The sequence below is a fragment of the Epinephelus lanceolatus genome, chromosome 8, assembly GCF_041903045.1.
Source record: "Epinephelus lanceolatus isolate andai-2023 chromosome 8, ASM4190304v1, whole genome shotgun sequence".
In the NCBI taxonomy this organism is placed as follows: domain Eukaryota; kingdom Metazoa; phylum Chordata; class Actinopteri; order Perciformes; family Serranidae; genus Epinephelus; species Epinephelus lanceolatus.
The window spans coordinates 1973971-1986922 of record NC_135741.1 but is presented as its reverse complement, the minus strand read 5'-3'; the positions used below and the strand labels follow the sequence as shown (position 1 = coordinate 1986922).

The window sequence follows — 12952 nt, the reverse complement described above, 5'->3', positions numbered from 1 at the left end:
ACACAGGCTACATAAGCCTGAGCCTACAGACTGCACCTTTAAGGGACTGTTCTGTACTTTTTAATGACACATAGAATAAAGTGATTTTAATAAAATATCACTATTTTTCTGAAGCATTCCGAAGTGTTCCATCATGATGTGTCCATGCAGCATCGGAAATGTGAAAATCCAATGATAATTTCTGTTTTTACAGTTTCTCGTTGCGATAAATGATGTAATTTTGGCGACTTTTAAGGAAAACCTGCCTTGTTTTCTTTAGAAATTGCCAAAAATGAAGACAGAAAAAAATCACCAAAAATATTCAAACATGCCTTCCATACATCTTTTCTGTAAAAATTGCCAAAAATTAAAAAAAAAAGTGCCAAAAAATGTTTACAGACAAAAAAAACTGCACAAAATAAAAAAGCCAGAGGAAATTGCCAGAAAAATTTAAACAAAAATAAATAAATAAATAAATAAAGGATAGAAATGACAGACATTTTACACAAAACAATTAATTTTAAAGATGAAGAAATTGCCAAAATTAAAAAAGCCTTTTTTTTTCCACAGAAAAAAATGACATAAATTTTGAAACCAAAAAAAAAAAAAAAAAGCCAAAAAACTGTAATGGCAAAAAATAGCCAAGAAGTATTCTAGAATTTTTTTTAAAAAAAAAAAGGTTTTATAGAATTTTTTAAAGGCCTTCTGAAGGAATTTTTAAATTTGTGGTAAAATAAATATAAAATACATCCATTTAAATTTGTATATTCCTCCCCGGTGCTTAAAGAAACACTTGACATGCCCCTCCTTTGTGCACCACCCCTCCCCCTCATGAGTAACGAACAGTCCCTAATGAAGTGTCGGGGCATGAACTCAATTCCTCAGTCTGACGATGGTTCGGCCTTCAGTGCTGAAACAAAAGGTTTAAATCAAGTCGAGACACCACAACAGAATATAAATATGTTTGTGTTTGTGTCGTCAGCAGGATGTAAATAAAGTTTTGTTGGCAGAACCGAGCTGTGAGGTCACACCTCATCACCTGCAGAGCCTCATCATCACATTGAAACTGTACAGACCGCAGGTCGGTGTTGATGTGACAGACAGGTAACAGGCTAACACCTGACGGACCGACGGACAGCTCCGCTCCTGTCTCACGTCACAAATCACTCCGGTTCTGGTCCCGTCTATAACCTGAGTGTGTTCCGTCTACATGTTAGTGTATCGGTGTGTGGAGGACGGGACGGGACCCGTCTATGTGCTGCAGTAAATGTCCTCGGTGTGATATAAATAGCAGCGGAGGCGGAGCGGCTCTATCTGTGAAGCTGCTGCTCCGTTACGTCGGAATAAAACGGTTTCCCGGTGACACACGAAGCTCGGCGGCGTGTGTTACTCACCGGGAGGGTTTGTCCCGGTCTGTCCCGGGTTGTCTTTGGCTCGGTTCAGTCTGACAGAGTCTCGGGGCTTTCTGGCTCCCAGTAATCTGCAGCCATGTTGCTGCTCCGCTCAGCTCCGCTCCTCCGGTGCGTCCTGACGGAGACACTCACCGCACCGGGAGTGACGTCACAGCCGCCTCCGGTACTTAATTTTTTAAATGACTTCATTATACAAACACATTAATAAAAAATAAAGACATGCTAGGTACTAGTTACATCTATTTAATGCATCAGCTCGTTTATATAAATATGTTTATATACATTAATCTATAGTATTGTTATTATATCATGTATAAATATGTTTATAACAGGAGAACAGGTTTGTTTTCTTTAAATATTTTTGACAATTGTTAAAGAAAACAAAATTACACAATTTATTGCAGCCAGAAACTGTAAAAATGGATTTTGAAATTTTCAGCAGTCCTTGGACACATCACTTGAGATGAAAATAAAAGTTTATCATCACTTTATTGTCTCATTTAAAATGTGTCCAAAAATAAACCGTTTGCACGACAAGAGTGAAAAACTGAGACTTTTTCAACTCCAGGATTTCATCTTCAGCTTTTAACTTTCAAACATCAGAGGGTAAGTTTTAGAAATCTAATAACTCATTAATGGAGGATGGAGGGTCATGGATTTTCCTCCAGTCACTCAGGGAGGGTCAAGGACAAATATTTGTGGCTTCGGCGAAAGTAAAGCAAACAAACAAAAATAGAGTCACACCCTCCTCCTCTGATAGGTAAAGAACAGTCCCTAAATGAAAAGATGTGCAGCTCATCTCAGAAATAACTAATAAAGCTTTTTAGAAAAGAAGCTCTTTATTGTTATTTTACTTTAATAAGCTTTATTTAAACAGGGTTAAAGTGACACTGACGATCATCTGGACGGAGCAGTGAGTGACAACAACCCCGCCCACATTTAAGAGGACTGTCTGAACAGACCGAGGGTCTAGGTACCATGTCTGAAGGCTTACTGCTGGCTCCAAAGGTGCTGGACTGAAAGGGTTTGTTGTCACCCACTGCTCCATATGAACACATGAATATAAAACCCACTTGCTGCCATTAGTTGAGAAATTTGTAGAAAATTGTAGTTCTTGTTGTCCAGTAAAACTGCAGCTCCTGTTTACTGTCATTTGTTCACAGGAAGTCTCGACCTCTCCAATATGGCGTTACCGCTGATTAACAATCCAGCAGCCAATGAGGCGTCTGTGTTTCTGTATCTGTGTTCTTTTCTTTCCAGCTGAGATTCACTCTGACTGAATTGTCACACAGATACGTGTTCATGTGTTCATCAGGGTCTCTCTGGCCAATCAGCAGCCGGTGTCTCTCTAGCTGGCAGCTGATTGGACGGTGTGTGTCCGGGGCCGTTTGCTCGGCGGCTGCTCTGATTGGTCAACGTCTCTGAATCCCTCCGAGGTGATCTGGTATTGGACGGTGGCCGCCTTATGATCTGGAGATTTAAAGATGTCCGCCAGCCGCTGTGACCCCGACCAGTGGAGGAGGAGCCTGATGGTGGGGGCGTGGCCCCAGCTCTCTCCGAGGGCGGGGACCAGCTGCGATTGGCTACCCCGCAGCCGGGTGGTCATCTGGTTGGTCATTACTACAGCGATGTTATGGGTGGTTGCCATGGTAATGAGTTGCTGGGCGAGGCCGCTGAGGAGGCGTGTCCTCTGCGACAGCTCGTCAAAGTGCTGCCGGAACGGGAAGGCCACACTGTCGATCACCAGGAGGCGGACCCTCGGGTGGTCAGACAGGAAGTCAGGCAACAGGTGGAGCTCGGCGAGCAGCTCCACGTAGTCATGGCAACGTACCTGAGAGAGGTAGGACAGACAGCCAATCAGAATCATTATAACCTGCTGCTGTGCGGTGACATGACTGTGACAGGGCTCTGTTACCATGACGACCTGCCATCATTACCAGGAACATGTTGGACAGGATGGTTTCCACAGTGAAGTCCCCCATGGCGGCTCGCTGCTCGTCGTCTTCGACCAATAAGGAGCAGTGTTGTACAGCGGCAGCGGCGATATCGATGACTCTCTGAAGCAGGAAGCTTCCCTCGGTGTCGATGTAGACCACCTGACCTCCGACGCCCCCGAAACACTGAGGGACCTGAACGTCCACCGCCAGCTGCAGGCTGAGAGGATGATGTCATCAATAAAGATCGTCTCTAACTTCACTGATTATCAGCTGATACAGTAAACGCACCACCAGTTGAGCCTGTGACCTGGTGATGGTGTGTGTGTGTGTGTTCGTGTGCGTGTGCGTCTGACCACAGCTGGGTTTTTCCAATTCCTGGAGCTCCACAGATTTCGGTAGTTTTCCCGACAGGAAGTCCTCCTCCGAGAATGGCGTCCAGCTGAGATGAGAATGTAATGATGCTCCTCAGCTCCTCCTCCTTCTGCAGGAGCTCCAGAGCTGTCAGAGAGGCCGACGCTCCTCCTCCTCCTCCTCCTGCTGCTGCTGCTGCTGCTGCTGCTTCATCACCTCCTCCTCCCTCCCTCCTCACAGCCTGCAGCACCTCCAGCGCCTCCTGCTGGGACAGACTGGCCTCTGCAACACAAAACATTCAACCCTCTTTAATCCACAGTGACATCCAATAATAATCAGTGTGTGTAGTGTGGTCAGCGTGACTTTTATTATGATATTATGGCATCATAGTTAGATGTGGAGAAGTATAAAGCGCCAGACAGGTTAAAGTACAAGTACCTCAAAAAGCACATAAGTACTGTAGTTAAGTAAATGTACTTAGTTACTCTCTACTACTGATCTTCACCTGTTTGTTGTTTATGTTAGTCACGAAACAAGGATTTTAAAATCGGGACATGATGATGAGTTTGGAGACAGACAGAAACTGACACACGGATTAATTCGGAGATATTTTGTACCTTTGCTGAGCTGCAGCGGTTTGAGGTGCAGCAGGTCTGCGGTGAACTGGAAACCAGCCGTGACCAGTTTCATCTTCACACTGGGACTCAGAGACAAACTGGACACCGACCTCTGCATCTTCTAACTGCTAACGTTAGCTTCCGCTTCAAAACATCCCGCAATGACAGTTTTCCCAGCATGCCGTTCAGCTCAGACCAGCTTCCGGTCGGACTTTTCACAGTAAGAGTTGTTGGAGCTGATAAACAATAATGTTTAGTTTCCTGTGAGAGGTTTTTGTGTCAGACAATTCCTCCAAAGTGTCTACAATCGCTTAGTTATTTTTCATATTTTATTTATTTAATTTACTGTTTAATTCCACTCTGAGTGGATTTTATTTCCCTCCATCCTTCCGTATCACATCTGTCTCCAGTCTGGTGGGGAGAGTGTGAATATTTTACTATTGTCAATTTGACTGTCTGGAAGTAAGCTAAATATTTAAAACTACATTATTGGAATCGACTTGTTTTTATTGTTTATTTTTAGTAAGGCAATACAATGTAAACAACCCAACAACCAGGTTTGCTTAAATCGTCATCTAAAATGTAACTCTGAATCAAATGTGATTTATGGATAATGGACATGTCAAATCAATTTTTAGGGAGGTAATTGTGTTTTTTATTTTGGTGTAGAGGAGGGGCATAAAGATTGAAATGGTTGTATTTATTTTACTACTAATTTTTTTTTTTTTTTTTTTTGGTCTTGAAAAACTTTGGTATTTTTGGCAATTTTTAGAGAAGACGAAAGGCATGTTTTCTGTAGAAAAAAAATAAAATAAAGCCCAAATTACACAATTTATCACATGCAGAAATTGCAAAACAAAAATTATTGTTGGATTCAGTCCTTGGACACAACGTGCTTCTGCCAGAAAAAAACAATAACCAAATCTGAGCTTCTAATACTGATATTTCATCAAAATCACTTTATTCTTTGTCTTGTTAAAAAGGGAGGGTCAAGGAATACATGAATTAAATTAATTTAAAAAAAACTGAAGTCATAAGTAAAGAACAGTCCCTACTTTTTATAGATTAATGTATCTGTGAATAACTGTCACAGCTTTGTTTTTATTTTTTAAAATTCTCACATCTTATTATTTCAGAGGAGTTTCCAATAATAAGTGAACATTTATTACTGTCACAGTTCACCTAGGATCATGTTTTCTGCACATCACCACCCTCCGCCTCAGTGTCCCCGAGTAAACTGACAAACACACCGAAGCAAACACCACATTATATGTATTTATATACATAAACAAACGTATTTAACTTTTAATAAGCCGAACAGTAACTGCACTATTTTTAGTTCCCAAAGTCTTATTTTGAAGGGTTAACCGGAAGCTGTGTATCAGCAGAGTTTTCATACGCGACGCTTGCTGTCGTCATTGAGACGCGACAAACGTTCCGCACGTGTGTGTTTGCAGTGTCGATGAGGATTTTAACGTCAAACTGAAGGTGAGATTATTTGTTGTTATTGTTATGAACACAGTGTGTGTTAATATTAAACTCTTCCTCCAGCTGTTGGTTAATTCACTGATCTCAGGTCTGTTTCAACTGGTTCAGCTTCAGAGTAGAAACACTGCACAGCGACATGAAGTCACAGCAGTTAGTGACGTGACGACGTGTAAAGAGTTTTCTTTTAACATGCCTCCATCACCATGGTAACCCATCATCACCTGGTCAGGGTCAGGTTCCTTTAGTCAATAATCGATTTATAATCGATCCTCAGCTGAGGGAATACGTCATTAATGCAAACATGAGTAGTGACACCCAGCAGAGCCTCAGCTACAGTAACATGCTGCGACTTCTCTGAAGGTTTGTTAGTAAATAACAACAATCTACAGTTATTAACTTTGGTCAGAGGCAGCGACAGGAAATGGTTACTCACAGGAAATAAAAATATATAATGAAGTTTGTGTTCGACACACGAGACATCTACAGCGATCCCAAAAACAGAACCTGAAATCAGCAGCGTCCACAAACTTTTGTCCATTTGTCATGAACGATGAAGGAAGACCTCAGAGTGAATCTGTCTGTCTGTAGAGAGATGGAGAGGAGGGAGGAAGAGGAGGAGGAGGAGAGGAAGACTACGGCTCAGACAGAGGTGGAGGCTCCAGAGAGAAGAGGTGATGATGAAGAGGAGGCTGCAGAGAGAGGTGATGATGATGAAGATGGGGATGAAGAGGAGGAGGAGAAGGCTGCAGAGAGAGGAGGTGATGAGGAGGAGGAGGAGGAGGATGGTGATAAAGATGCTGCAGGGATGAAGAAGGCTAAACAGAAATCTGTCAGAGTGACTTCCTGTCCAGACAGGAAGTGTGTTCCAGGGATTATCTACCTGGGTCACATTCCTCCGAGGCTCCGCCCCAAACACCTGAGGAACATGCTGTCGGTGTACGGAGAGATCGGACGCGTCTTCCTTCAGCCGGAGGGTACTTCCTGTACAAATACACAACAACAACAACACACACATATACACATATATACACACCCTGTCTCCTTCTGTCCTTGCCTCCTTCTGTCCTCATCTCCTTCTGTCCTCGTCTCCTTCTGTCCTCGTCTCCTTCTGTCCTCGTCTCCTTCTGTCCTTGTCTCCTCTGTCCTCATCTCCTTCTGTCCTCGTCTCCTTCTGTCCTCATCTCCTTCTGTCCTTGCCTCCTTCTGTCCTCATCTCCTTCTGTCCTCGTCTCCTTCTGTCCTCCTCTGCTTCTGTCCTCATCTCCTTCTGTCCTTGCCTCCTTCTGTCCTCATCTCCTTCTGTCCTCCTCTCCTTCTGTCCTCCTCTCCTTCTGTCCGCGTCTCCTTCTGTCCTCGTCTCCTCTGTCCTCATCTCCTTCTGTCCTCGTCTCCTTCTGTCCTCATCTCCTTCTGTCCTCGTCTCCTCTGTCCTCATCTCCTCTGTCCTCATCTCCTCTGTCCTCAGACAGTTTGTAGCTTCCTGTTTACTGATCAGTGAACTATTGGTCCTCAGATGGACAGGTGAGGAGGAGGAAGAGGAAGTCGGGGTTGAGGAGGTGTGACTTCACTGAAGGGTGGGTGGAGTTTCGAGATAAACGTGTGGCGAAGAAAGTGGCCTCGTCTCTCCACAACACGCCGATGGGAAGCAGGAAACGCCAGCGCTTCTCCTCCGACCTCTGGTGCATCAAGGTACAGTCCGCCCGGCAACAGCTGACATCACGGTTACATCATAGATCCTGATTATTTCACCTGAGCGAGGACTGTACCTGAGACTGACCGTGTCTGTAACTTCCCGAAACACTCTGACATCACACCCACCTCACACTGCGATTGGTCAGCTGTGCAGGCGAGGTTTGTCATTGTTCTGCCTCACCTGGTGTTAATGGTGTGACATCACAGGCAGTACAGTGTGTCCTCCACGGCTTCACTGGTCCACTGGTTGTGATGTCACACAGCAGGAAGCAGGTGACCATGAGGACTATCTTTAGTCCGGATTTGATGTCACACTGTCACCAATCTATGTCCTGTCTGTCTGTCTCTCTGTCTGTCTGTCTGTCTCTCTGTCTGTAGTACCTGCACAGGTTCCAGTGGACTCACCTGAGCGAGCGGCTGGCCTACGAGCAGACGGTTCTCCAGCAGAGACTCAGGACTGAAGTGTCTCAGGCAAAGAGAGAAACAAACTTCTACCTGAACAACGTGGATAAGAGCGCTCACCTGGACAAGCTGAGGAGGAAGAGACAGAGAGACGGACAACAGGTAAACTCACCTGTTCTTCATACAGCCCAGTATCACAGATGCGTCTCCACATCTGTACAGTGTGTTCAGAGTGTGACGGCATCTGTCCTCACATCAAATCTATCCAACATGTTAGACACACAGGGGGGACACTCTTCAGGACGGACACACAGGAAGTAGATGTCTCGTGTTTGTAGTAAAACTTTATTTGTCGCCATCAGGTGGACGACAGGACGTGGGACTTCACTCAGCGTCAGACGGAGGAGGAGATCCAGATGAAGAAGAAGAAGAGGAAAGACACCGTTTCCCAGAAGCACCTGGACAAGGCCCGCCTCATACAGCAGAAGAGCCAATCGAATGTCTCGCTGTTAGCCAAGATATTCAACTCCAGCCAACAAGAGTAACAGCAGACAGACAGCTGATTGGCTGTTGGACAAGATTGTTTCCATGGAAACAGGAAGCGGATTGTAAAGAACTGGTGCTGACATGCCCACATTCCCCAACCAATCACAGGCCAGTCTCAGCAGGGGGCGGGGCCGTCTGAGTTCTGTTCCCACCTACCGATCTTTTCCAGCCTTCTGTACCTGCCTTAAAGAGCTCGTGGAGTCTCATCAGTCTTAGTTATTACCTCTCTGATTCGTCAGTTACAGATCACCAGTTTCACAGTGTCTGTCTGACATCCTCATCTTTTACCTGTGCAGGTGCTCATCCTGTCACCACACCTTCACATCTCTCTGTATAAAGTGTTGTAAATAAATCTACAATCATGTGACAGACGTAATAACTCAGCTTTTTGTTGAAATGAAATCTGTTTTTATGGAAAGTTTCTTTCAGAGCAGGCGTGGACGAATGGACCAGAGAGCACAGCAACCTGACTGATATAATCAAACTGGAAATTAGAGGCTGTACACAAACTCAGCCATTATCTACTCACCCATATGCCGAGGGAGGCTCAGGTGAAGTTTTAGAGTCCTCACGTCACTTGCAGAGATCCAAGGGGAGAGGAGGTAGCAACACACCTGTGCTGCACAATGAGGCTAAAAACAGAGTTCAAATGAGGTTTTTCCAAACAGCTTTTTATGTCGGGGCTTCAGGACACTTGGATCACTACGGACGAGCAGTATGGAGATATTTTGTGGTTTCAATGATGTGTTTTTGGACGTTTGAATCTGGGGCGCCGTCAGCCTCCATTAGGTGGAGTTGTGTTGCTACCTCCTCTCCCCTTGGATCTCTGCAAGTGATGTGAGGACTCTAAAACTCCACCTGAGCCTCCCTCGGCATATGGGTGAGTAGATAATGGCTGAATTTTCATTTTTGGTTGCACTATCCCTTTAACAAGCATCACATAGTCTATTTATGTAAAATCCTGAGGTCAGAGCTGATCTAATTCCAGGAGCTGTTTATACGTGTGTAGGCCTATCGTCTGTGGGACAGGTGTAAAGCTCTGGGCAGCTCTGCACTAACATGATCAACGTCTCCTCCATATTTATCACAAACTGAATATTTACAGAAGAAGGGAAAGATATTTGTTGGCTGTGATTGGTTGGTTCTCATCACATGACATGCCCTGCGCACTGCTGCGTTCCAAAAGATGAACTTCATCTCGGGGCGCAGCTATCGCACCCTGAAAACTAGGCGCTCAGGAACACTTGCACGTGTAATGGCGTCACTCTGGTGTCTGAGTGCGCCTGCTGCACGTCTGCATTGAAAACACTGAATTTGAGAGCACAAAAAACGCAGCATGTGTTCAGCCCCTTCCACTGATGCTCTGCTTTGCTGATAGACTGTAGGTTTCCATGGCAACAAGATGAATAGGCCTACAGTGTGTGTTAGGGACTGTTCTTTAATTGTCAAAGTTTTGTTTTTTTGGTTTTTGTTTGCTTTATTAAATTTTGACTCTCCCTGAGATCTTTTTCCTTCAGCCTCCCTGAGTGACATCTGACCCTCCCTCCATCATTAATCAGTTAACAGGGACTGTTTGTTATTCAGGTGAGGTGTGCAGCATCTGTCACCATGGCGATGGAGCCAGGTTAGAGAGAGGCTCTTTAGACTCAACCGTACGTCACCAAAATGACCTGGCCCAGCGTCGGCCTGACCTCGGCTGGGTCATGTCCGGTTGCAGGGTTCCAGCTGCTGATGCTGCCATCGTAGGACACCTCAGTAACAAACTGATGTCACTTCCTGGTTCAGTCCTCTGCTGCATCAACAGACACCATCTCCCATCATGCATTAAACCTGACTGCTGCCTCAACACAGACTTAGTGTCACCATGGATTATCTACAGGCTGCTGTTCACACAGAAAGGCTGGTTTAATTCTACAGCACGTTACGGCAACAAGGTGATCCAAAATGCTCAACACCAAACATCAGAGTCATTCAGACAAAGTGTAAAGAAACATGGTAACAGCATGAGGGAGCTGGAGGATAGAAATTTAATTAAAACAGAAGACAATCAAAGTTACAGTGCAGCGTAAGAAATGAACAAATATTTGATTTAATAAAAGGCAGCAGGAAACAGAAGTCTTCGTTTAAAAGCGGTGAGAGCTTTTAAATGCTGCTTCTCTGTGTTTAGTCTGGACTCTGAGGACACAAAGCAGACCTGTAGAGACCTGTCCCAGACCTGTAGAGACCTGACCTGCAGAGACCTGTCCCAAACCTGTAGAGACCTGTCCCAGACCTGTAGAGACCTGACCTGCAGAGACCTGTCCCAGACCTGTAGAGACCTGACCTGCAGAGACCTGCCCCAAACCTGCAGAGACCTGACCTGCAGAGACCTGTCCCAAACCTGTAGAGACCTGACCTGCAGAGACCTGACCTGCAGAGACCTGTCCCAGACCTGTAGAGACCTGACCTGCAGAGACCTGCCCCAAACCTGCAGAGACCTGACCTGCATAGACCTGTCCCAAACCTGTAGAGACCTGTCCCAGACCTGTGGAGACCTGACCTCTAGAGACCTGACCTGTAGAGACCTGTCCCAGACCTGTGGAGACCTGACCTGTAGAGACCTGACCTGCAGAGACCTGTCCAAAACCTGTAGAGACCTGTCCCAGACCTGTAGAGACCTGTCCCAGACCTGTAGAGACCTGACCTGCAGAGACCTGTCCCAGACCTGTAGAGACCTGACCTGCAGAGACCTGCCCCAAACCTGCAGAGACCTGACCTGCAGAGACCTGTCCCAAACCTGTAGAGACCTGACCTGCAGAGACCTGACCTGCAGAGACCTGTCCCAGACCTGTGGAGACCTGACCTGTAGAGACCTGACCTGCAGAGACCTGACCTGCAGAGACCTGCCCCAAACCTGCAGAGACCTGACCTGCATAGACCTGTCCCAAACCTGTAGAGACCTGTCCCAGACCTGTGGAGACCTGACCTGTAGAGACCTGTCCCAGACCTGTGGAGACCTGACCTGTAGAGACCTGACCTGCAGAGACCTGTCCCAAACCTGTAGAGACCTGTCCCAGACCTGTAGAGACCTGACCTGCAGAGACCTGTCCCAGACCTGTAGAGACCTGACCTGCAGAGACCTGCCCCAAACCTGCAGAGACCTGACCTGCAGAGACCTGTCCCAAACCTGTAGAGACCTGACCTGCAGAGACCTGACCTGCAGAGACCTGTCCCAGACCTGTGGAGACCTGACCTGTAGAGACCTGTCCCAGACCTGTAGAGACCTGTCCCAGACCTGCGGAGACCTGACCTGCATAGACCTGTCCCAAACCTGTAGAGACCTGTCCCAGACCTGTGGAGACCTGACCTGTAGAGACCTGACCTGTAGAGACCTGTCCCAGACCTGTGGAGACCTGACCTGTAGAGACCTGACCTGCAGAGACCTGTCCCAAACCTGTAGAGACCTGTCCCAGACCTGTAGAGACCTGACCTGCAGAGACCTGTTCCAGACCTGCAGAGACCTGACCTGCAGAGACCTGTCCCAAACCTGCAGAGACCTGACCTGCAGAGACCTGACCTGCAGAGACCTGTCCCAGACCTGTGGAGACCTGACCTGTAGAGACCTGACCTGCAGAGACCTGACCTGCAGAGACCTGCCCCAAACCTGCAGAGACTTGACCTGCATAGACCTGTTCCAAACCTGTAGAGACCTGTCCCAGACCTGTGGAGACCTGACCTGTAGAGACCTGACCTGTAGAGACCTGTCCCAGACCTGTGGAGACCTGACCTGTAGAGACCTGTCCCAAACCTGTAGAGACCTGTCCCAGACCTGTAGAGACCTGACCTGCAGAGACCTGTCCCAGACCTGTAGAGACCTGACCTGCAGAGACCTGCCCCAAACCTGCAGAGACCTGACCTGCAGAGACCTGTCCCAGACCTGTAGAGACCTGACCTGTAGAGACCTGACCTGCAGAGACCTGACCTGCAGAGACCTGCCCCAAACCTGCAGAGACTTGACCTGCATAGACCTGTTCCAAACCTGTAGAGACCTGTCCCAGACCTGTGGAGACCTGACCTGTAGAGACCTGTCCCAAACCTGTAGAGACCTGTCCCAGACCTGTAGAGACCTGACCTGCAGAGACCTGTCCCAGACCTGTAGAGACCTGACCTGCAGAGACCTGACCTGTAGAGACCTGTCCCAGACCTGTGGAGACCTGACCTGTAGAGATCTGTTCCAAACCTGTAGAGACCTGTCCCAGACCTGTGGAGACCTGACCTGTAGAGACCTGACCTGTAGAGACCTGTCCCAGACCTGTGGAGACCTGACCTGTAGAGACCTGTCCCAAACCTGTAGAGACCTGTCCCAAACCTGCAGAGACCTGACCTGCAGAGACCTGCCCCAAACCTGTAGAGACCTGACCTGCAGAGACCTGACCTGTAGAGACCTGTCCCAGACCTGTAGAGACCTGACCTGCAGAGACCTGACCTGCAGAGACCTGTCCCAGACCTGTAGAGATATGCCAGGTCATCTGCAGATAAACACATATTG

At 46.9% G+C, this 12952-nt stretch overlaps 3 protein-coding genes across 7 annotated transcripts in view; 1 reads left to right on the top strand and 2 right to left on the bottom strand.

Annotated features, from left to right (window-relative positions):
• Positions 1-1517, bottom strand: part of cdk16 (cyclin dependent kinase 16) — a 29901-nt gene extending 28384 nt beyond the window's left edge. For all 3 annotated transcript variants that reach the window (XR_013491908.1, XR_013491909.1, XM_033628964.2), the window contains exon 1: positions 1374-1517. The gene's annotated coding sequence lies outside the window, so the exon portion shown is untranslated. The remainder of the gene's footprint in view (positions 1-1373) is intronic.
• Positions 1518-2211: 694 nt separating this feature from the next.
• Positions 2212-4474, bottom strand: rad51c (RAD51 paralog C). Of its 3 annotated transcripts, none has more exons than XM_078169706.1 (4): positions 4297-4474; positions 3682-3961; positions 3307-3545; positions 2212-3222 (listed from the first exon to the last, which is right to left on the bottom strand). In XM_078169706.1, the coding sequence occupies exons 1-4, from the start codon at positions 4412-4414 to the stop codon at positions 3209-3211; spliced, it is 651 nt and encodes a 216-aa protein (XP_078025832.1). In that variant the 5' UTR covers positions 4415-4474; the 3' UTR covers positions 2212-3208. The 3 variants fall into 3 exon arrangements, with proteins under 3 accessions (XP_078025832.1, XP_033484304.2, XP_078025833.1); XM_033628413.2 differs by having other exon boundaries at positions 3329-3545; XM_078169707.1 differs by having other exon boundaries at positions 3069-3222; positions 3316-3545.
• A 1211-nt stretch (positions 4475-5685) lies between these two features.
• Positions 5686-9925, top strand: abt1 (activator of basal transcription 1). The gene is made up of 5 exons (XM_033628299.2): positions 5686-5784; positions 6373-6758; positions 7298-7473; positions 7855-8040; positions 8241-9925. The coding sequence occupies exons 2-5, from the start codon at positions 6377-6379 to the stop codon at positions 8421-8423; spliced, it is 927 nt and encodes a 308-aa protein (XP_033484190.1). The 5' UTR covers positions 5686-5784; positions 6373-6376; the 3' UTR covers positions 8424-9925.
• The last annotated feature ends 3027 nt before the right edge of the window (positions 9926-12952 follow it).

What these genes read in the sequence shown, in the direction of transcription:
- rad51c (XM_033628413.2), bottom strand. Translation starts at nt 4,414, where the DNA reads ATGCAGAGGTCGGTGTCCAGTTTGTCTCTGAGTCCCAGTGTGAAGATG. An exon ending in ACCGCTGCAGCTCAGCAAAG is followed by an intron (nt 3,962 to 4,296) that starts GTACAAAATATC and finishes TTTGTGTTGCAG; the next exon opens with AGGCCAGTCTGTCCCAGCAG. An exon ending in TCCTGTCCAACATGTTCCTG is followed by an intron (nt 3,223 to 3,328) that starts GTAATGATGGCA and finishes TACCTCTCTCAG; the next exon opens with GTACGTTGCCATGACTACGT.
- abt1 (XM_033628299.2), top strand. Translation starts at nt 6,377, where the DNA reads ATGGAGAGGAGGGAGGAAGAGGAGGAGGAGGAGAGGAAGACTACGGCT. An exon ending in CGTCTTCCTTCAGCCGGAGG is followed by an intron (nt 6,759 to 7,297) that starts GTACTTCCTGTA and finishes ATTGGTCCTCAG; the next exon opens with ATGGACAGGTGAGGAGGAGG. An exon ending in GACAGAGAGACGGACAACAG is followed by an intron (nt 8,041 to 8,240) that starts GTAAACTCACCT and finishes TGTCGCCATCAG; the next exon opens with GTGGACGACAGGACGTGGGA.